Genomic DNA, 20,871 nt, shown 5'->3' with positions numbered 1-20,871 from the left:
ATTGCTCTGATTTAGAGTTTTTTCAATGACAATCTGGGTCCAAAGTCAAACCGGAAGTATATACTTGAAAAAGAAAAATCAACGCCAACAAGATTGGACATGTGATTTCCGTATTAAATCTTAATCCCCCAAGTATTTAAAAAGGGGGGAGGGGTTCTTCCTCAAACAGATTTTATTTCAATATACATTTACAATTACTGCGAGGGGGGCCAGCCTCTCTATGAACATTTTCAATGGTAAAAGCCACTAAAAGGTAATGTTTCGAACCCCCTTCCAGCAACAATAGTTACGTGTATTTTCGACCATTTAGATGTTATTTATCAATTTATGTCTGTAAAAAATAAGGGCTGGTAAATGACAAATTGGTTTTGTGTTTATTTTATTTATATGCTTTGGTGTACAGTAACAGTCGCTGTTACAAACCCTCTTTTTATTTGCTGAATTGCTTTTGCTACAACCTGGTATAAAAGTGGACATGTGACCCATAGGAAACTGAATATATGCCACTGCACCGATATATACTTCAAATGCAAGGAAAAACACATAGAACACCAGTAGAATTAAGTCGTTTCGATTTAGGTCTTTTGATAAAACATAATAAGTTATACATGTATATAAAACAAAGATATAAATTTTGATATATGTATTTGTACCTTGTACACATACAAATAAAATTGTGACTGAAGAAAGAGGAACAATACACGTTATATATAGCAGGTGCCCTTGAAGTCCTATGCATTGACAGTGTTTATGAAGTCCCCTACATAATTAGACAGTGTTCATGTTGTCTATAGAGTCGCCTGTCCCTTGTCAGCTTGCCTGGCGTAAAATAGATTGTTGCTATTTCTTGAAGAATATCTTCGAAACTCTCCTACAATATATAAGAAATGTACCAGTCTGGTATATAAAATCGTTTGTACTCTCAGAGCTTGGGCGCTTGTTTCATGCAGTACGCTGGTGTACTATATATACAACTAGCGTACTTTATATGAAACGGACCATATGAAGCAAGCATGATTCAATGTTCTAGCTAGAAAGTGTCATAATATCCCCCATTTTTTTTCCATATGTTCTATAAAGTTTACAATCCCCATATCAACAAAACAAAGAAAGTCAAAGAAAATAATTAATATTTAATATTATTGATATCCGAAGGTTAATCTGATGGAAGACCCCGTTCCTTTTGTGGCTTTAAAACCCGTTTTTTTTTTTGTTTTTTTTTTACAAGTATAGAGATAATCAGCCAATTAGGCTAATTAACAGGAATCGATTTTCATAAAATTTAAAATAGAAACGCGACAACATCCCCTCGACAAAGAGCATAATCTATGTAAATCAAGGCAGCATTCTCCATGCCATGCTAACGTCACTTCCGTTACGCACACAATTAAGAACAACGTCTCCATCACCACTACACAGGGAAAAGTGGCTTACATGATATTCATGTGATTATCTTTTTATTTGAAAATTATGTGAAAATCATATGAAAATTATATGAATATATTTTCATGTGAATATCATGTGAATATAAGTTTAAATGATATTCACATAAATCTTTTTTTGAACTTTCATATGAAGTTTTCTTTGCACGATATATATGAGATACGCTCTTAATGTAAAGTTCATATGAAATTTATGTAAAAATCACATAAATTTCACATGTCTTGTTTTTCGTGTCTTTTTTATGCTAAGAATTCACTTGAAATTTATGTGAGCCACTTTTGCCTGTGTACAACATGTATACACCCATAAGCGCGTTTCTATATCCCTTCCAACAACAGGTCCTGGTCTGGTTCCAGGGACAACTTAAGTCGAGCTTACTTTTGATTTCAGCCCCACTTTTACAAAAGAAATATAGAGTGGAAAAGTGAGACTGAGAACAAAAGTGAGCTCAACTATGCAATTTTTCGGCCGCTGAGCAGCCTGAGGCCTGTTCAGCAGAGCCAACGTTCGCGAGCGCTCGCTGAAATTCCTTATACCTCCAATAGTAATTTTGGCCTCTGGTGACTGACGTAAATCTGATCCAAAATCTGGAGAAGACAAAATCACCAAAACACTGACGATATAACGCCAAGGGTACTGAGTTCGCTCTACAAGTGGACTCAGGACCCCCGATAGAGTTAAGCCCTATAATGAACAAAAAAGTGCTCACGTTTTGAACTGCAGAACACTCAAAATAACCGACTGCATTTATAGTTCGAGCGAAGTGGCGGAGTTCCTCTGACGTCAGCAATTTCCGCTTCAGTTCTCCTTTTTCGCGGAGGTCTATTTTTGTGGCGATAACAATGACTGGAGGGGGGTCAGGAAGACATCTGTTAAAATTCTTCAAAAGCTAGAGAGAAGCAGAGATATATAATTAGGTTTCTAAATATTTACATTTTCAAATGGCTTTGTTCGGCAATTTAGCTTTATTTCTCAACAAAACACTTTGCTCATCACGTGATAAGAACTGCATTTTCTCTGTGTGCATAGCTTTGTAATATACTTTGAATGGGGCTTAACATTTTAATCATTTCAAATAAAAAATAACATAAATATCATAATAAAAAAATAAAACTAATGACTTACAATTTTTGATTCTCTCTCCAAATTCACGAAATCAATGGGAATGCAAAGGAGGATGACGTCATAAGTCACTTCCTGTAGGATAACTCTTCGGAGTCCATCATAGAATTCACAGGTTGGAATGTCGTATAAATGAATGCAGACTTCTCTACCCTGGTGTCGTATATCCACGGTGTGGATCTCGTGGACTGTGGGATGGATGCTCTCAAACTTTGGGCATTTGCCGTCGATGTACGCTTGGATCATGCTTGTTTTTCCGCTCATTTGCCAACCATCCACAACACACTTTATAACTGGCACGCTTTCTTTTCTTTTATTTTTCTTCAACAAAATAAAATCATGTACATAAACAAAATTATATAGATACGACTCGTATCAATTAAGTTATATAATAGAAAGTAAAATTTATCAAAATAAATAAATATGATCAATGCAGAAAGTTTTTTCTCCGGATTTTTTTCATGGATTCTGGTGATGAAATCGGTTTATCGACATTTATTTTATTTTATACTTAATGAAGTTGGTTAAAACAAACAAACAGATAACAAAAAAAATTTTTATTTTGTGTTCATTCGTATTGCCTATAGACATAAACAAAATTATATAGATACGACTCGTATCAATTAAGTTATATAATAGAAAGTAAAATTTATCAAAGAAAATAAATATGATCAATGCAGAAAGTTTTTTCTCTCCGGATTTTTTTCATGGATTCTGGTGATGAAATTGGTTTATCTACATTTATTTTACTTTATATGAAATGAAGTTGGATAAAACAAACAAACAGATAATAAAAAACCCCTTATTTAGTGTTCATTCGTATTGCCTACACAGATACAGGTTGTATCAGTCACATTTCTGTACCTTTATTACTTTTTCCCGGTACATTTTGTGAAATGTGACGTCATGACTTCCACTCTCCCTGTTAGATACATGTTCTCCTACACACTTGTTACAGAAACTGCTATCACATGGCTCACACACGAATTGTACGTGTTTGTCACACTTGACACACGATAGGGGGCGCTCGTAACCCTCTGAATCCCTCTGAGATTCCATAATAACCTAAAAAGAAATTGACAAAAATATCCAGTTATATAGCACTTTTAGTACCAATATACATGTACATGAAATATGAGAGAGAGAGAGAGAGAGAGAGAGAGAGAGAGAAAGTTTGATACATATTACTTGAACTGGGCGTCTTTTTTTTTTAGTAAAAAGAACATGCAAAAAAAAAATTCATATAATTTAACTGGTGCTTAAACTTCATTGATAATAGTGGAAAATGTTTTCATTGAACAAATTAAAATAATGCATAATGTTTTAAGATTGGTTTTCATGAAAAGTTGAAAAAATGTATTCAAATGATAATTTTTTTTTCACTTGGAAAATATAGACGATATTCTTATCTGTAGGATATAAAATAAAAGACAAGAAGGATAACCTAGCATTACACTGTATATCTGTAATCTGTGTATTGTGCCGTCATGCATAAATAACAACATTTTAAGTAAATAAGAAAAATGGGTAAACTCGTTAAAACTACTCCGTGCATGTGATACAACAATACAATACATGTATTTTGAAAAAAAAAGTTTAAATAATCGTTTTTTTTTTTTGTTTTTGTTTTTTTTTAACATTTAGGGCAAATGCTTGTCGTATCGTACCTGATTCTTTATATAAAAAAAAATCATCGCTAAATTATTTATAAGGGATAATTAATCAAATATTTAAAAAGAAATCACGGCATTTGTTGACAAATCATCTTTATAAAAAAAAAAACACAAACAACTGTCTTATACATGTACCATTTATAAAACCTGTAAATAATATTACACCTGTTAAATTAAAATAAGCATGCAATTCACCTTTAAAATGATCAATACAAATGACGATTGTCACTCTACAATTGCGGCACTTTCTTCATATTCAAAATCGAAACAAATGCCAGAAAATAACTAATCCTTTTCTATGGCAAAATGAAGAACTTCTTCCCTGTTATAATATAGCTTCCGCAAAACTCTTCTTTAGGCAGTATTGGAAAACTTGTATAATTGATACTTCCCCGTAATAGAATTACATGTATTTACTTACTAGATTAATTTTCAGTGCAGGTTGAACTTCCTTAAGTTAAAAAGTAATTATGTTTACTGACAGTCAAGTTATAAAAGGAAGCTATGCCCACCTTGTACTCTCACTCAGTGTGACAAACTGACTTTACCTACGACCAGTATTTGTCACTGAAAAAAATTCGTCTTATTTTTCTTCAGAATATTATCAATTTTCTTTTTCTCTAATGTGATAGCCTGTCTTTAGTCAGAAAATGTTTATTTTGTATTGTATGTAAATATTTTTATGTGTATGTTTGAATTTATTTCAGTTAAATAAATGAACATTAAAATAAACTTATTTATAATTTAAAAGAAATACGAATTAGTCTTTGTTTGAGTTATTTAATGCAGCTACTATTTTTAGACATTTTGACACGGGTGACTGGTTTTGACTTCTATTTGGTTATCTTGATTTTGTAAGTTATTTCCCCTGCTGGTCTTTCTCGAACGAGGCAGTTATTACGTTAAATAAAGTTTGGGTCTTTGGGTTTAATGGTTGTGACACTGTGTAAGGGGGGTAGGGGGGGGGTGGCAGAAGAGGGAAATGTGGGAAGTTGATGGAGACCATGTGTAAAGTAGGTGCCTAACAAATAATAACATAACACATACAGCATCACCGTCAAAATCAGAAAAAAAGATTAAAATGTTATTCTTTATTCATGCAGGTATATAAATTTGATGATTTCTCAACCACCCATGATATTTCACTCCCACATATGTCTTCTTTTTTTGGAATAGAAATAAGTACACAGTATATCAGTAGTATTTTTAAGTTTAGATATTTGAAAAATAATATAAGGGTGCAATTTTGGAATATTTACTGAGGTGGGCAAGATTATAGAAACAGCTAAAATTATCTTATTTTTAATTTTTTCTGATTTTGTTTTGTTTTGGGTTTTTTGGGAGGGTCTACCTCCATACGTTTTACCTACTAGATTTTTTGCACATTATATTTGTTTCCTAATAAAACTTTTCCAAACTCAACGTCAAATTATTGTGACGATATAAACTTTGCGCGCAAAAAGACGTTATGATCGTTCCCGGATTCTGACGTCATGATTCCCTTGGAAGATATAAAATAAACAAAGTGAAACAAGATGGTGTCTGAAGAGCATGCTAAAAACACGGACGAAAAAATATGATGAAGTGGCTTTGTGTAGCAGTAATTTGCATATTTTTTATGCTGAAAAAGATTGGGTGAGTTAAGATTTTATCGCCAATTTAGCCGGAAAGATTTGACTGTTTACTTTGCAAAAAAGTAAAAATGTCTATATTTTATTTCATATTGAAAATCCAATAATATTACGAGCATTTATCTGTTAACATTATTATTTTTTTTGACTACTCAGTGTGCTTACTTGTGTACGTACCTGATTATTTATAAATTCTTCATATTTTTTGTACGTCCTGTTGAGAGAGGACTCCAACTCTCCTCATAAAAATAGATTAATCATCATTATTTATTGAAAATTTGAAATATACCCCTGTCAATTCATTTGTATCACTTTACTAGATTATGCCACGCCCACTCTGAGGAGGATAGACACGCCGACACACATCACCTCGGGGAGAAACTGTTCTATGCTGTATTCGGGGTGGAGAAATTACCAGTCTGTTTGTTATGCGACGATGAGCAACAACCAGCAGAGAAAAATTCTCCTTTCTTAGGTATAAGGTAGACTTCTCAATCATCCCTCAGTCTGAAAACAAAAATTCGAATTCGCAAACAACCTCATTTTAAATGTTATATAACTAAATTGTGAATAAATTAATATACAAAATACACAAAATACTTTTACATACTTTATAAAATGGCAATGTCCATTTTTGCTCAAAATCCAAAATATATGAATCAGTCAAAAAGTATATAGGAGGTGCACACTTTTTTTAAAGATTCATGAAATTTTCATTAAATTTCCTTCAGTGGTGTGAGAGGAGTTGCGGATTGGAGGGGTCCCCCCCCCCCCCCCCAGACGGACGGACTTTTAGTTGGACGATATAGTCAAATAAGATTAATGTAGTGTTTATACTCTCCCGCTTTTCAATAATGGTACTATTATGAATAAATTGATATACATATACACAAAATACTTTTATATAACTTTTTTTTATTTTGAGTATTATTTTATTTTATTTTATTTTGAACAAAAATTCCCCTAGTATCAGTCATATGGATATTTGGGCAATTTTTTCCAAACATAACATTTTACTCTAGAAAATATTGAAAATATTGAAAGTCCGATTGCCCCCCCCCCCCTTCCTCCCCCCACACTTTTAGTTGCGATATAGTCAAATATAAGATTAATGTAGTGTTTGAGTAAAAAATAATGATACTGTTAGAAGTTGGAACTTAACATACTACACACCCCCTAATCTCAGTGGAGATTCTGCTGGGCTTACATGGCAATACAGAGCTGGGCTTCTTTTGATCTGACGCCCACGGAGCTGGGCTATACTTCCCCGGATAGTGGGTGGTTTTGGTGGTGGTGGTGACTGGTCCCCCTCATGCAAAGTCTTTTTGACGATAGCTAAACATGTACATAAATATATATGTACTAAAAGTCTGACTTGTCAGTTTCAGATCTAGGAAATTCACTTCTCCTCCCAATTGTTGTTGGTTGTATCTCGGGACTCTTGTTCTGCTCATGTCTGTTGGCCATATACATCTTGAAACGACGCTTCAGAGAAGGTGAGTAGATATTCCTGAATACATCAAATGTCTGTATGAATATGAAATTGTAATCATGCACTGAATTATGAAGTATAAAATATTCTTCAGATGAATATAGCATACACATGTACTTTCTACATGTACTAAGTCCTCCTCAATTACAAAAGGGGGAATTTATGCATTTGGAAAATGACCGAAATGTTATTTTAGCTTTATGAATATTTTACTCAAATTGTTGGTGAATATGACATTTTTACAGGAAAAATTGAGCTCGGGGCCAGAGACATCTGTACCACGGCTAATAAAAATTCTGCATATTTGAGAGCTTTTGTTGTGAAAAGAAAAGATGCAACAAGAATCAGATGCCTAGAACAAGTAGCTGATCAAGTCAAGCGAGAAAAGAACTCGAGGAAAATTCGCCTGTTGGTTAGAAAGCGCCGAGATGGATCTGTCGAAACACTCAAGGTACGACTAGACAAGTACAGAGATCCAAACTTTCACCAGAGGGAAAAGGGAGGGAAGAGGAGCAAAAAAGCACTAGAAGAATATCAAGCCGAGGACCTGCCCGGAGAACTTCTTGATTCTCTGTTGTGTGTGAAACCAAACTGTACTGAGCATCGTCACGGAAAAATCAAATCTTGTAGGAAAACACAAACCGAGAAAGTCAAGGTTCCAAGAAAATTTGAACGAACGCCGCCAAAGGGCTTCGAACAGGACATGCGTGACGGTGTACCATTGGAGGACATCGACTGTTTATCAGATCTTGGGCCCCCTCAACATTCTTCAACTTTCGTGCAGTCTGATCCGCAATCATTTTACCAATCAAATCTGAACGGATCTTCCAAGAGTCCTTTTGTCGACTCTTCGTGTGACACTTTGGGATCATCCGCGGAACCCCAAGTCCCGTGCTACGGTACAGAAAACGATCGAGTCTACGAACAAAATGGTTCTTTGAGGGACCCGCCAACGTCAGATAAGCAGAATTCTATGTGGAATACAACGTCAATCCAACTCCCTATTTCAACCCCAGACAAAAAGAATTGTGAGGGCTCTCTATTTTTCCTTAATGAAGGAACTTCGGAGCATCTTGACTCATTCCAAGAGGAAAGTCCAGAAAATACATTTGCTGAGAAAAATGGATTCTCGTTTGATGATAGTGCAACCAATAGTTCGTATCTCCAAAGACTTGACAATTCGGTAACTCTGGAAACATCTGCGGAATCCACAAATACGGGATTTGGGAATTTTGTTGATTCTTTTCAAGGACTAAGAAACAGATCTGTGACGTGCGTGCGAAGTGCTCTGGAATGCGCTTCAAACATAGCTCTGCAAACTGGACGTGGGGCGCGCTACGTTGGAAGAAAAACTGTGGAAGGAGCAACAGTGTTGCTTCAAAGAACAGGACATGGAACGCGTGTTGTCTTTGCAAAAACGGCAGACGGTGTCCATTACGTCATTGAGTCAACATGCAGTCGAACTAGACGTAGATGTGTTGCTAGGAAGATATGTGCTGCAGAAAAATCTCTTCTCTGTGCAATCGCTAGGGAAAATTTAAATTGGAGTGTTTATGAATACATGCAGGAGTTTGCTCAATATGGAGATGATACGGTTAGTAAAGTATCCAATATGTTTTAAACATAATTTAGAACATTTTAAAATATAATTATTTGTTAAGAAATATGAGGGATTAAGTTTTTTTTCTTCTTTTACAGAATACAGCCCTCCATCTTGTTGCTGCTGTTCTCGTCAAGTTTTCTGTTGACAAAGCTCGTTCCTGTGCAAAGCGCCATTTGGATGTCAATATGTCTTGCTTTCTTTCAAACGAGAGCTTTTTTATTGAACACGACGATGAAAATTTGCATGCTTGTGGAGATTTTTCATACGAAAATTAAATTTGGCATTACGTCGTCTTCGCATAAAAATGTGTTGACACCACTAAATTGATTTAATTATATTCAATAGGCAAAACTAATGGTATAAAATAATATTATCCCAGTTTTGCCAGGTCGGTGGATTAAAACGATTTTGTAGAATAGAAAGCAAATATAAATTTTATTTTTGTCAATCATGAATGCTCAATCATAATGTCTTACATCTTCATATTAATTTTTTAAAAGTAAAATTAAATTTTTAATTAATGCAGACTAACGAATAGTTTACTGTTATAAACAGGGGATTGTCAAAAAAACAAAGTGAAAGGAAGGAGCCTGAATAAAATTTTATTTCCGAATTTTGCCTCCCCTGTAAACTAAATCAATCCTTATATAATCAAACTACAGTCAATCCTAGTTAATCCGAATGCTTGTTCCCATGCAAATCGTCCACTGAAATGAAGCGTCTGATTTATTTAAATGCAGGCCTTAAAAATACATGAAAAAACTTGACTGCAAGCGACTATACGTTACGCAAAAACGGGAATATTTATAAACTTAAAATAGAATTTTGCATGATACTACCGGGTATATAAATATTGCATGTAGTTGAGTGTAACATTGAAAATTTTCACCCAAGAAAACCATTGTCAACCGTATTGTATCTTAAGGCCAAGGTTAAAGTTTTTTTTCTCAAAATAATATAAGTCCAATCCAAGGCCAAGGTCGTGAGTTAAAAAGATGTGGCTTCTGGTTCAAAGGTTTTTTTTTTAATGATGCATTGAAATATAAAAAAAGGAATGGATTTTTGACTTCATGTAATGATAAGTTTAATTATAAAACACAATTCACGTAACGTAATGCAATTTTGACCTCACATATTAAAGAAATGAAATGATGTAAAGAAACATTCATTACACGTAATAAAGTTTTAACACACTGTAAACACATTATCACTTCACATAATGAATTTTTGACTTCAAGTTATGAAGTGCCGACATAATGAAAGGATGTATTTACTTCATGTAATGCAGCAACATGGCATAAAACATAATAAAGGCATAGTTGTATGCTATAAGGCAGTGATGGCATACAAGGCCAAGACAAAATGTGGCTTTGAAAAAAGAAATCCTAGCACCAACCAATCATGCATCCATGCAGGTAATAAGACGAAGGTTATAGTAAAAAAGTAGCAGTAAGCTCATACTCCAAGGTCACACATATCTGTCGTTTAAACAATGAATAAAATATGATGAAATGTGACAGTCGTGTCTCCAACCTTTTGAAAAATATAGGGAAGGTTAAAGATTTTACAAATGTCACTATCTCAAATGTCAAGGCCAGAAGATCAAAAAGGTTGATACTCTAAGAAAGATATCACAAAGAATACACTTGAAATACATTTGTGTGAAACTTAAGAGCCCTAGCACTAACCACTCCAAAGTTATGGTACCGGTAAGATTAAAGGTTTTTCAAAAGGATGCCATTTCCAAAGTCAAAAGGTCGTACAAATGTTGGTGCCAAATGAAAGGTCAGAGTTGACAAAAAAAACCCGGCTACACAAAATATGTGATTAACCATTTTTTTTTAGATCGTTTATTATTCTGCTCATCTTAGTAACCATGGTAACTTTTTACTAAAAAAATCCTGCCAGACTTGGTCTTCGAAATCACTTTTTCCGTCTTCTAATGTTACAACCGCGATCGGTTTTAAAATATATGATTTTCCCAGAATGCACCGTAATTGACATTCCTTCGGCGAAAAATCAACATGGCAAATGTTGAACCTGACTACGAGCAAAAAGGAGAGCATGGCGAGACAAAAGTCAAGATAATATGCTTAGGCGACAGCGCTGTAGGGAAATCAAAGTAAGTTTACATGTAGACTGGTTACATTTGGAGTATCAGGGTATAAAACGAATGGGAATAACATTAACAGACTGTTCAACTTTTGTTTTTATCTTCTCTACGTAAGTTGGTGATAAAAAAACTTATGCTTTAAATTAATTATCAATAGTTAAATTTTGACAAAGATATGAAAGATTTTATTTTATTGAAACTTTTAATTGTAAAAATTGTTGCCCTTATAAAATGAATGATAAAGGGTGTAATATCGTTAAAAGCAAGAAAAAGACGGGTATATGTCAAAGAAGTATCTTATTATATCATATCGTTTTCAAAAACCTAAAAGTTGTTGTTATAAGACTCCATTGACATCTTTAACAATGCTTTCTTATATTATACTATGCCTACCTAGTAATGTAGGTGTAACTTACCATGGATCAAAACAATTAGACAAAGTCTAGGCCCCTAGCCTTGCCTAGCACGATGTACTGCCATTTTTTTTCACGATCCCCATAGTCATAACAACTTTCAGTCAGAAGTTCGTTTGATGTAAAGCTCCAGCAATTGTCACTTGATGTTTTCAAATACACAGATAGCAAATTTTTTTTGATCGATCTACTTTCTCTCGGCATGTAAACATCAACGGTGCCTTCAAGTTATACGTCATCAATTTGATTTTGGCAGTCATTCATGTAGTTTCATGTTTTGCGAAAGTCATGAGATATATTTTTTGTGTGATTTGATTTCAACTTTCACATTTATATCAAACAAGTATATATACACCATTTCAGTATATTCACATATATATCCTCTATATATCTTTACTTATGCTAACTTGTAAGTTCGTAAAAAAAAAATCGTTATGTATTAAATTAATTATACAAAGTTAAATTAAAAGATATGAAATGAATTAATGGATAAGGATAAATGTAACAAATTGAATTTCCTTTTACACAATGAATGTCATCTTTGAAAAGGGGGGGGGGGGGGTATATGCACTTGTTATATCATATTTCAAAAACTATACAATAAATTGTTAACCTAAGGAAGTCGCTTATTTACTTTTTGATTTTGAAATATCCTAAAATTCCTAAAATGTGCCTTTTCTATTTTTCCGTTATAGATTGGTGGAGCGATTTTTGATGGATGGATAGTATCCTTTATCTAGAGCTTCTTTTTCATGTGCACATAGATATTTCATTTATCCTGCAACTACCTCTTACATTGCCTTATTAAATGTAACCTAATGCCCTAATAAAGTCTTGTACATGTATTCTGACATTCTAAAGGCATTTTGACATCATGTATATTGCAGTGTTTATTTACGTCATAGCATCTTTGTTTCAACTGCAGAAATGTGCCTCATCGGGTTGAAAATAGCATGTTTTGGAGGCCTGATGTAAAAGTATGTTGCAGGATAAACAATGAACATGGTTACTCTCTTGAAATATAAGTGATATTTGGGCTCGGGTCGAAAACATGATAGAGAGCATGACAAGCCTCCCTCTCACCTTTTCTTACCTTTGCCCAAATATCACTTTAATTTCTAGACAGTAACCATGTGTTTCATATAGATTTAGTCTTTTTCCTTCAGTTCAAGATTTCTGAGTAAATGTTTACATATGATTTTCTTCTCAACATTCTCTCCATATCAGGGCTCATAGCTGAGTTCACTGTGGGAATCAGCTGTGGGACCCCTGACAAACTGCATTCATTTGATTAATTGGACAAATATAAAGCATCTATAAAGCATTTACTGCTCCTTAATGAATCTAGCAAACCACAACAGTTATCAACTTATGCTCTGACTTTATTCAACTACCAGACAGAACTTGGTGATGAAAAAGTATCAGTGGGTAAGGATGATTTATGTGTTAATAAAATAGTTACAGTTGACATACTATTATAGTTGGAATAAAATTCCTTATCATTTTTCTAACATGACATATTGAGTGAAATTTTAGAAATCTGATGAATTTCAGTAATTTTTTAGAAAGAATTAAGATACAATATAAATTATCATGTAATATAAATTAAACTGGGAAAAAAAATTAATGTAGATTTTATGAACAAGTGTCATATGTTGAATAAATTTGATTTATATGATTGTCTTTGAAAAATATTTTATGATCAGAAGTTTTTGTGTGTGTGTGTGTATCATTATTTGTATTCATTGTTAAATTGGCAAAACCATCTCCAATTTCTTTACAGATTTCTGGGATACTGCGGGTCAGGAGCGATTTAATAACATGCATCCTTCATATTACCACAATGCACATGCTTGTATTCTGGTAGGTCACGTTAACATACTTTATATCATTCAAAAATTTAATGATTATTCCAGAGATTATTCAATAAAACTCAACAAAAAAAAAAAAAAAGAGACTATGCATGCTGTTCTGTGTACAGCATTTAAAGAATCTAGCTTATGTAAAACAAATTTCAAGGTCTATTGTCTTCCTTTTAATGAAGTTTTACTATAATTTTTGAGTGATACATGTATTTTTTCAAAATGATTTTTTTTTATTATCATTATAAGCTGATTGTTATAAATATAAGAACATGTTAGAATGTAGAACAACTTTTTGAAGTTCATTTAACCTGTTTTTAAGGCAACTCTTTGTTTTATACTTTGTTAATTCTTGATTAGGTGTTTGACACAACTAGAAAAGTGACATATAAAAATCTACCCAACTGGTTAAAAGAACTTCGAGAATACAGACCTGAAATCCCATGTTTATGTTGTGGAAATAAAATAGATGGTGAGTATGCATAATTAACTGAACAGAGCATTAGTCACAATTCAATTATTATTCACAGCATTTTCCTTTTTTTTGGTGGGGGGAGGGCAGGGGGGGTTTAAATCTATTATACAGGTATAGTACATGTACTGATCTCTGGATCAACTCGACCTAGATTAACTTTACTCATATTCTGTAATCTTTGTTGTGCCCACTTTGCAGTGAGCAATGGGTTCACACCTTATATAGCATGCAGTGTATGACTATTTTGAATTAACTGTATCACAATAAAATTTTGGTAATAATGGCTCTTAAATAGTATTATTCTGAAATAATTTCAGGGTGGATAGGTATACGATTTTAGAATATCAGTATTTTGATGTCCACTGCATTAACATGTAAAGACTTCATTTAACATTTAAATTTTTATATTTTCTTTTTTCAGTGGATTATTCAATAACAAAGAAAGCTTTTACATTCCCTAAAAAACATGGCATGCCATTTTATTTTGTGTCGGCATCAGATGGCACTAATGTTGTAAAGGTATGTGATTTGGCAAACAAAATATTTTATTAAAACAAAAACAAGTGGCAGGAACCTAGTTTTCACCTGAAAGAAAAATTCAGTAAAGTTATGCAGAAATGAAATGTATTACATGTACTGGTAATCATATTATTGTAGTACTGTATACAGGGACATATTCGCCCCTGTTTATTGTCACCCCATTCACATTACCCTAATTCGGGCGAATTTAAAATGGGGCGAATTCAAAAAATAACAGTATATATATTTGATTAAAACTATGACAGGGCAGATTTAAAATTGGGGCTTTTTACAGTGCATATTTGTCCGCATTGGCGCAAGTGTGAAAGGGAGAATATAACATGGGGCGAAAATAAACCTGTATACAGTATATGTAAGAATATTCAAATAATGCAACATATGCCATGCTACTCAGAAATGGAATAGATTTTGCAACGTTTATACCTCCCTGACAAATTTCACCACTGGATTACATTTTGCTGAATAAACAATGATTTTCCAAAGCTGGATTGAAATTGCATTGAATATAAATCTTCACTGATTATTTATTCCATACTTGCAGTTATTTAAAGATGCAATTCGTGCTGCAGTAGCATACAAAAACAATTCTACAGATTTTATGGATGAAATTATGAGGGAACTGGAGGTGAGCTATTCTTATGTAATATGTATTGATCTAAAAACTGATCTTCACTCTAGGTGTGATAAAATTCATGAAATACACTGTAAATTAATCATGTAAATTATTTTTTATGCAACTATATGGTATATATTCTTTTAGAAGTCTATAATAAAACTTCTTGATACATACATGTAAATTTCTACAACTATGGAGTACATGCATGTATGAAGAATCAAGTACATATACTGTGGAATCACAAATATATTTTTTTTAGCTCACCTGAATCATATAAATTATTTTCACATTTTCATCTTCTTCTCAAGAACAAATTTCAACCATTGGTATATATTCTTTTAGAATGGCTAATCATGAATAGAGAAAAAATAATGGCATTTTTAAAAAATCTTCTTCTCATAACATGGGCCACATTCACATTTGTTCAAATCATGACCCCCAGGGTTAGGGTGGGGCCAAAATGGCTGATCAAAGTTTTGCATAGGAATATATAGGAAAAATCTTTAAAAATCTTCTTCTCAAGAACCACTGGGCCTGGAAAGATGAAACTCATGTGGAATCATCCTCAGGTAGTGTAGATTCAAGTTTATACTGTGGAATCACAAAATTTATATGAATATATAGGAAAAATCTTTAAAAATCTTCTTTTCAAGAACCACTGGGCCAGGAAAGATGAAACTCATGTGGAATCATCCTCAGGTAGTGTAGATTCAAGTTTGTTCAAATCATGACCCCCGGGGGTAGGTATGGCCGATCAAAGTTTTACATAGGAATATATAGAAAAAAATCTTTAAAAATTTTCAAACTTCATGTCCAGTGTAGATTCAAGTTTGTTCCATGACCCGCCGGGGGTAAGGGTGGGGCCAAAATGTAAAATTATATATAAAAATACATGGGCCAACTATGTGGAATCTCCTCAACAAATTTGTTCTACATCCACATAGGAATATATAGAAAAATTTTCTTCCCCTAACCTCCTGTGGAAGGTAATTCAAATTTGTTCCATGACCCCCCGGGGGTAAACCCCATAGGAATATATAGGGAAACCTTGTACTTCAAAGCCATGCTTAGAATTTATATGTGTGATTCTTAAATCATGACCCCCTGGGGGGGGGTAAAATTCAAGCCCCCCCCCCCCAGTAAACTTTCAGTACTTATGTTTTTTCCTAGCCAATTGCTCAGGTGAGTGATGTGGCCCCTGGGCCTCTTGTTATTTTTTTTGGGGGGGGGGGGAAATTTTCGTTGTTTTCGAGGTATGAAGAAACCCTCAAATTCATGTCCAGCACGAAATGTAAAATTTTATATACATAACTACTCAACAATTCTACATCTGCGAATTGAAATCCCCCAAACCAAGAATTTTTCCCCAAACCCCGAAAATTTGACCCCACGAAAATATGTGATTTTACAGTACTTGTTTTTGCTAAAAGAATTGTTTTTATTTTTCTCCAGAATTTTGAACTAGAGACAGATAATACAGCAAATGTGACTGATAGTGCATTAGACTCTGCCAGTAATTCAGAGGAGAAAAAAGAGGCCAAAGAAAATTCCTCCAGCTGAGAGTGGCTTTACTTAGCTATTATTTCCCATTGTTAAATCCATCATAATTTATTCTGAACTCCACGGGCCCTGAGTGAGCACTATGGAGATATATACCACAAATTTCACAGAGGTTGTGGGCGACTGCAGGCCATTATTATAGTGATCCACTAGTGCTTATTAATGCCAGATATTAATGTTACACTTGAGTTCTTCACAAAAATAAGAATAAGATACTGTATGCATGCAGTATTTTGTTGATTCTTAAACAATCTGTAGAAGGGTAGTAGCATATGTGTAACTTAAGGTTTTAAAAGATTATTTTTGAAGTAAGCTTATTAGAGAATCCAATGGCATATTATAAATAAGATGTGATCTGATTTGTTCAGTAGATCTGTAAAAGAAATTGATGATACTACATGTACATGTATTTATAGCTTACCTTGACAAAGATGTGATTTTCGTCAGTATGAGCAACTTTGTTGGCTCCATGTGTCAGAATTTTTAAAGCAGGTCCAATTCCAAAATTGTCTAAGCTGTAACTGAACCAAGCTTACATGGAGGAGTGCATACTAACCAGTAGGGCTGGGTATTGGCCCGAGATTTCGTATTGCGATATATTGCAATATTTTTAATTGTATTGCGATATGTATTGCAATATTTTCAATGTAAAAAAAATGTCATTTTCTTATTATATTTAATTTAATTTACATGCAGAATGTACATAACAGATGTCCAACACTGAAAAAAAGATTTTGTTGATTTCAATGTTATCTGAAATCCCTTATTTTAGGAATGGAAAATGATATTACCAAATTTTTTTGTCATAAATATATTGAAATATCTTTATATATTTTGGTACAACTATAATGTAGATATAATTTATTTTTGATTGCATTTTGTGATTTCCGTATTCTCTTAGAATTAAGTGAAGCTTATGATTGAAAAAAATGTTTTACTGACAGTGGTATTTCAAATCATCTTTCACAATAATATCATAGTATTTTGGTGTATGTATGTATATGTAATCCTTGTCTTGCCACGATGTCATCGTAGAAAGTAATATTTTTGCAACAATGTTTAGTTTTTCAAGTTCACACATTACAATACTATTGAAATTTTATTTTTACTTTTATAAAAAATGTTGAATTTTGAGATTCACAGATTCTTATGCTTGCAGTAGTAGCTTATTGTTAATAATTCAATTCAAACATAAAAGTGCCTATGATTTCATTTGTTTGAAACATGTGCAACATTCTGTATGTTCACACTTTTCTTAAGTTGGTCTTTTTGTAGAAGAATTTAAAATTCACCGTCTTATTTTTCTTGTACAAATAGAAAAAAAAACCAATGCATTTTTGATTATTTTTTTAAGCAGAATTTGAAAGCCAAGGATTTCAAAATATTCAATATACATGTGCATGTATTTGCTAAATAGATTAACTTTATTGGATAAGTTATCTGTAGGAATATGTATTACTGCACTTTCCTAAACTTGTGAAGTGATCAAACTTGATTTAGATAGAGTATTTATAAAGATGCTGTTCAATTAGATATTGGTTATGTACATGAATAATATATATAGAAGTATATAGCTGTGTTGGACCTACAAGTTTAAACATCCATCCTTGTTCAATTAAATAAAAAAAATCTGCATCATCCTTCGGTTAGATTTATGCATTTGTACATCTTTTATCTAATCAAGAGATCATAGCTGGTATTGGTTGATTAATAGTGGAAAACTTTCTTAAGGACAGATGATACAAAGTTTTGTCGAAAAATTTGAAATAGCAATTCGAGTTCTGTTTAGTATAATGAAAACATATATTTAACCACATAGTTTTTAATTTTTCATTCAAAGTTTCACAAAAATTGGATTTAAAGTAAAAAAAAAAATTGTATAGATTAATAAGGATGATTGCAGAAAAGTAGAATTTTGAGAATCATAGGAGGTTTACAATGTACAAAAATATAATTATTCCAATCCAGCTTTACACCGGCAAGTGGTGGCATCTCCATTTGAGTGAAAGATTTTCGAGAGGGAATATAAACAACAACAAAAAATAAAATTAAATAAAAAGTAAGTAAACATTAGGAGTTGATTTCTTAGCAAAAGTCTTCAGACATGAAATAAATCTCAAAATATCAAAATTAAAAATTTTGATTTAAGTCTGTTTCATAGAAGGCTACGGTGGTAGAATTTGACCGATGCAGTAAGTAGCAACATCAGATTTTTTGTTCAAAATGGAAACATCAAACAGCAGAATTAACTCAGTTTATAGTCTTGGGACCTGGAAAATTAGAAAGTGGTCTGCTTCTTTATTTGTTTGACTAAACAAATTTCACATTTAACGTGCACAATTTCATGTTATTTTAAAATTTTAATAGAATTTATATATGCATACGAAAAGTGTGGGCATTAAAGCATACATTTGAAATTTAGTTTATTAATATTCTCTTTGAAGTTTAAATAGATGTACTTAAATATTTTAGTCTAACATGATCCGGGTTAAATACTGCAAATATTCTTTTTGAAAATTTGATTTAATATTTAGTGCTCACTGCTTGAAGTGTTTTACGATGAATCAATATCTTGCATGTATCAGATATTCATGTCACATCGGATATACTTAATTGCATAAGGAAAAGAAGCTCCATTTTTCGATGCAATTAAGTATACCCCTTGGACTAATTAGCAAAAGAGGTACGGTAAGTACCTGGTAAACACCAAAGAATACCCCACTATATCTTTTTTAAAAAGCCTATTCTAAATTTTGAAAGTGTTTCATTGAACTGCCCAAAATGACCTTGGTTTTAAAAAATTGATACAACCTCTAGTCATGTGATCTTCGAGTGAGATATGGACATCAAATGATTCTCCGTTAGAAAATTATGGACTTAACATTAATTTCATATTTTTTCCTACCAGACTGGTGACTTTGAACTTGTATATTTAATGTAATAAATCTTTGCTTGATTTTCAACTTCAAACAAAAAAAATATATTACTTTTTCTGCCGGTGATCTTAAACTTTCTGGATGACTTGGGTCATGGCCAATGCATACCTTAAAAAAGTTAGTTTAAATATTATTTATATAAAGTGAGAACCTCTTATCCAATTTATATACTGGAAATGAATTTAACACGTTTTCTGCAGGCGCGGATCCAGAAATTTTTTCCTGGAGGGGGGGGGGGCGTTGTCCACCCCAGTCCAAAAATAAGAATCCAACCCAGAAATTTCTTGACAAGCAAAAAAGAAAAACCACGGGAATTCGCCAAAAACTTCAAAAACCTATTTCAGGGGGGTGGGGGTTTAGTCGATGACTTCTAATGCTTCAAACCTTTTGATTTTTTTCATACCTTTTACGCAAATTCGCGTTTACCGGGGGGGGGGGGTGTCTGCGTTTTCCGAGGGGGGTCCAAGGTAACTTTTTGCCTGTTTTAGTATATAAATTTAGTAACCTTGCAAATTCCGGGGGGGTCCTGACCCCTCCTCTAGATCCGTGCATGGTCTTTTTACAAGTTCTAGGTCACTGACAGAACAATGTTTAGATCATGATGCACCTTTAAGCCTTAATCATGATCAGCAACTTTAAATTACAGAGTTATAGACCGGAACCAAAAACACAACTTTTTCACTGACCTTGAACTTGGTGGAATAATCTTGGGTCATGGACAGTTTATACCCTCAGATTATATGCAGTATTGGTGATAAGTATGGACTCCTAATGTTCTCCATTACAAAATATGATCATGCCAGGAAAACAAACATTGAATTTAATTAAATGACCTTGGGTCAAAGTCTTGATGCATCTTCAGGTATTAGCAATTTTTGTACCAAATACGAACCACAAATGGTTCTCTATAAAGAAGATCTTACAAGGATTAAATAGTTTTTCTGCTTGTGACCTTCAACTTGTTAGAATTACATTTCTCATGGTCATGACTTACCCTCAGAAAAAAACCTTTGTTTACTAAGTATGATCTTGCAGTGATTCTCTATTATAACATTATGTAAACTGGACGAAATTGCACGGACAGACATATATGGACATCTACATTTTCCAATGGAAAGTAATATTCATATTTACCCCTTTTCAGATGGCTTATTAAATTTCTAATCTTTACCAATAGGAAAACTGAAGAATTAAGCAATCTATTTGTTTCCTTCACATTAAAAGAGTTCAGAGTACCACAATGTACTTAGCTATTGTCAGATTTCAAACATTATGCTTCACGACCGATTGCATTTGAAATTTATTGTCAATACTAGTAGTGTTTTTTTCTTCAAGAGATGAAAACTTTGCCTCAAATTAATTTTCTCCACATTTTAAAGGATTAAAAAGCAT

The 20,871-nt window shown here is 33.1% G+C and overlaps 3 protein-coding genes across 5 annotated transcripts; 2 read left to right on the top strand and 1 right to left on the bottom strand.

The window, feature by feature from the left end:
• Positions 1-661: 661 nt before the first annotated feature.
• Positions 662-4,704, bottom strand: LOC134247273 (rho-related GTP-binding protein RhoH-like). 2 transcript variants are annotated; one of them, XM_062729636.1, is made up of 5 exons: positions 4,660-4,704; positions 3,430-3,630; positions 2,569-2,886; positions 2,153-2,332; positions 662-871 (listed from the first exon to the last, which is right to left on the bottom strand). In XM_062729636.1, the coding sequence occupies exons 2-5, from the start codon at positions 3,622-3,624 to the stop codon at positions 761-763; spliced, it is 804 nt and encodes a 267-aa protein (XP_062585620.1). In that variant the 5' UTR covers positions 3,625-3,630; positions 4,660-4,704; the 3' UTR covers positions 662-760. The 2 variants fall into 2 exon arrangements, with proteins under 2 accessions (XP_062585620.1, XP_062585619.1); XM_062729635.1 differs by lacking the exon at positions 4,660-4,704 and adding an exon at positions 4,434-4,648.
• Positions 4,705-5,674: 970 nt separating this feature from the next.
• On the top strand, positions 5,675-9,498 carry LOC134247269 (uncharacterized). 2 transcript variants are annotated; one of them, XM_062729630.1, is made up of 5 exons: positions 5,675-5,873; positions 6,190-6,344; positions 7,258-7,365; positions 7,607-8,955; positions 9,060-9,498. In XM_062729630.1, exons 1-5 carry the CDS (start codon positions 5,815-5,817, stop codon positions 9,237-9,239), a joined length of 1,851 nt encoding a protein of 616 aa, XP_062585614.1. In that variant the 5' UTR covers positions 5,675-5,814; the 3' UTR covers positions 9,240-9,498. The 2 variants fall into 2 exon arrangements, with proteins under 2 accessions (XP_062585614.1, XP_062585613.1); XM_062729629.1 differs by having other exon boundaries at positions 7,252-7,365.
• Positions 9,499-10,952: 1,454 nt separating this feature from the next.
• LOC134247270 (rab-like protein 2A) lies at positions 10,953-17,097 on the top strand. The gene is made up of 8 exons (XM_062729631.1): positions 10,953-11,086; positions 12,186-12,215; positions 12,839-12,918; positions 13,274-13,353; positions 13,713-13,824; positions 14,249-14,346; positions 14,909-14,992; positions 16,436-17,097. Exons 1-8 carry the CDS (start codon positions 10,989-10,991, stop codon positions 16,541-16,543), a joined length of 690 nt encoding a protein of 229 aa, XP_062585615.1. The 5' UTR covers positions 10,953-10,988; the 3' UTR covers positions 16,544-17,097.
• The last annotated feature ends 3,774 nt before the right edge of the window (positions 17,098-20,871 follow it).

The sequence above is a fragment of the Saccostrea cucullata genome, unplaced genomic scaffold (genome assembly GCF_032062105.1).
Source record: "Saccostrea cucullata isolate Sc308-1 unplaced genomic scaffold, CSIRO_AGI_Scuc_v1 ctg2084, whole genome shotgun sequence".
Lineage (NCBI taxonomy): Eukaryota > Metazoa > Mollusca > Bivalvia > Ostreida > Ostreidae > Saccostrea > Saccostrea cuccullata.
This window is presented reverse-complemented; position numbering and strand designations above follow the sequence as displayed.

What these genes read in the sequence shown, in the direction of transcription:
- LOC134247269 (XM_062729629.1), top strand. Translation starts at nt 5,815, where the DNA reads ATGATGAAGTGGCTTTGTGTAGCAGTAATTTGCATATTTTTTATGCTG. An exon ending in GAAAAATTCTCCTTTCTTAG is followed by an intron (nt 6,345 to 7,251) that starts GTATAAGGTAGA and finishes CTGACTTGTCAG; the next exon opens with TTTCAGATCTAGGAAATTCA. An exon ending in CTCAATATGGAGATGATACG is followed by an intron (nt 8,956 to 9,059) that starts GTTAGTAAAGTA and finishes CTTCTTTTACAG; the next exon opens with AATACAGCCCTCCATCTTGT.
- LOC134247273 (XM_062729636.1), bottom strand. Translation starts at nt 3,624, where the DNA reads ATGGAATCTCAGAGGGATTCAGAGGGTTACGAGCGCCCCCTATCGTGT. An exon ending in ACCGGGAAAAAGTAATAAAG is followed by an intron (nt 2,887 to 3,429) that starts GTACAGAAATGT and finishes ATTTTGTTGAAG; the next exon opens with AAAAATAAAAGAAAAGAAAG. An exon ending in TGGAGAGAGAATCAAAAATT is followed by an intron (nt 2,333 to 2,568) that starts GTAAGTCATTAG and finishes GCTTCTCTCTAG; the next exon opens with CTTTTGAAGAATTTTAACAG.
- LOC134247270 (XM_062729631.1), top strand. Translation starts at nt 10,989, where the DNA reads ATGGCAAATGTTGAACCTGACTACGAGCAAAAAGGAGAGCATGGCGAG. An exon ending in ATGGCACTAATGTTGTAAAG is followed by an intron (nt 14,347 to 14,908) that starts GTATGTGATTTG and finishes CCATACTTGCAG; the next exon opens with TTATTTAAAGATGCAATTCG. An exon ending in AAATTATGAGGGAACTGGAG is followed by an intron (nt 14,993 to 16,435) that starts GTGAGCTATTCT and finishes ATTTTTCTCCAG; the next exon opens with AATTTTGAACTAGAGACAGA.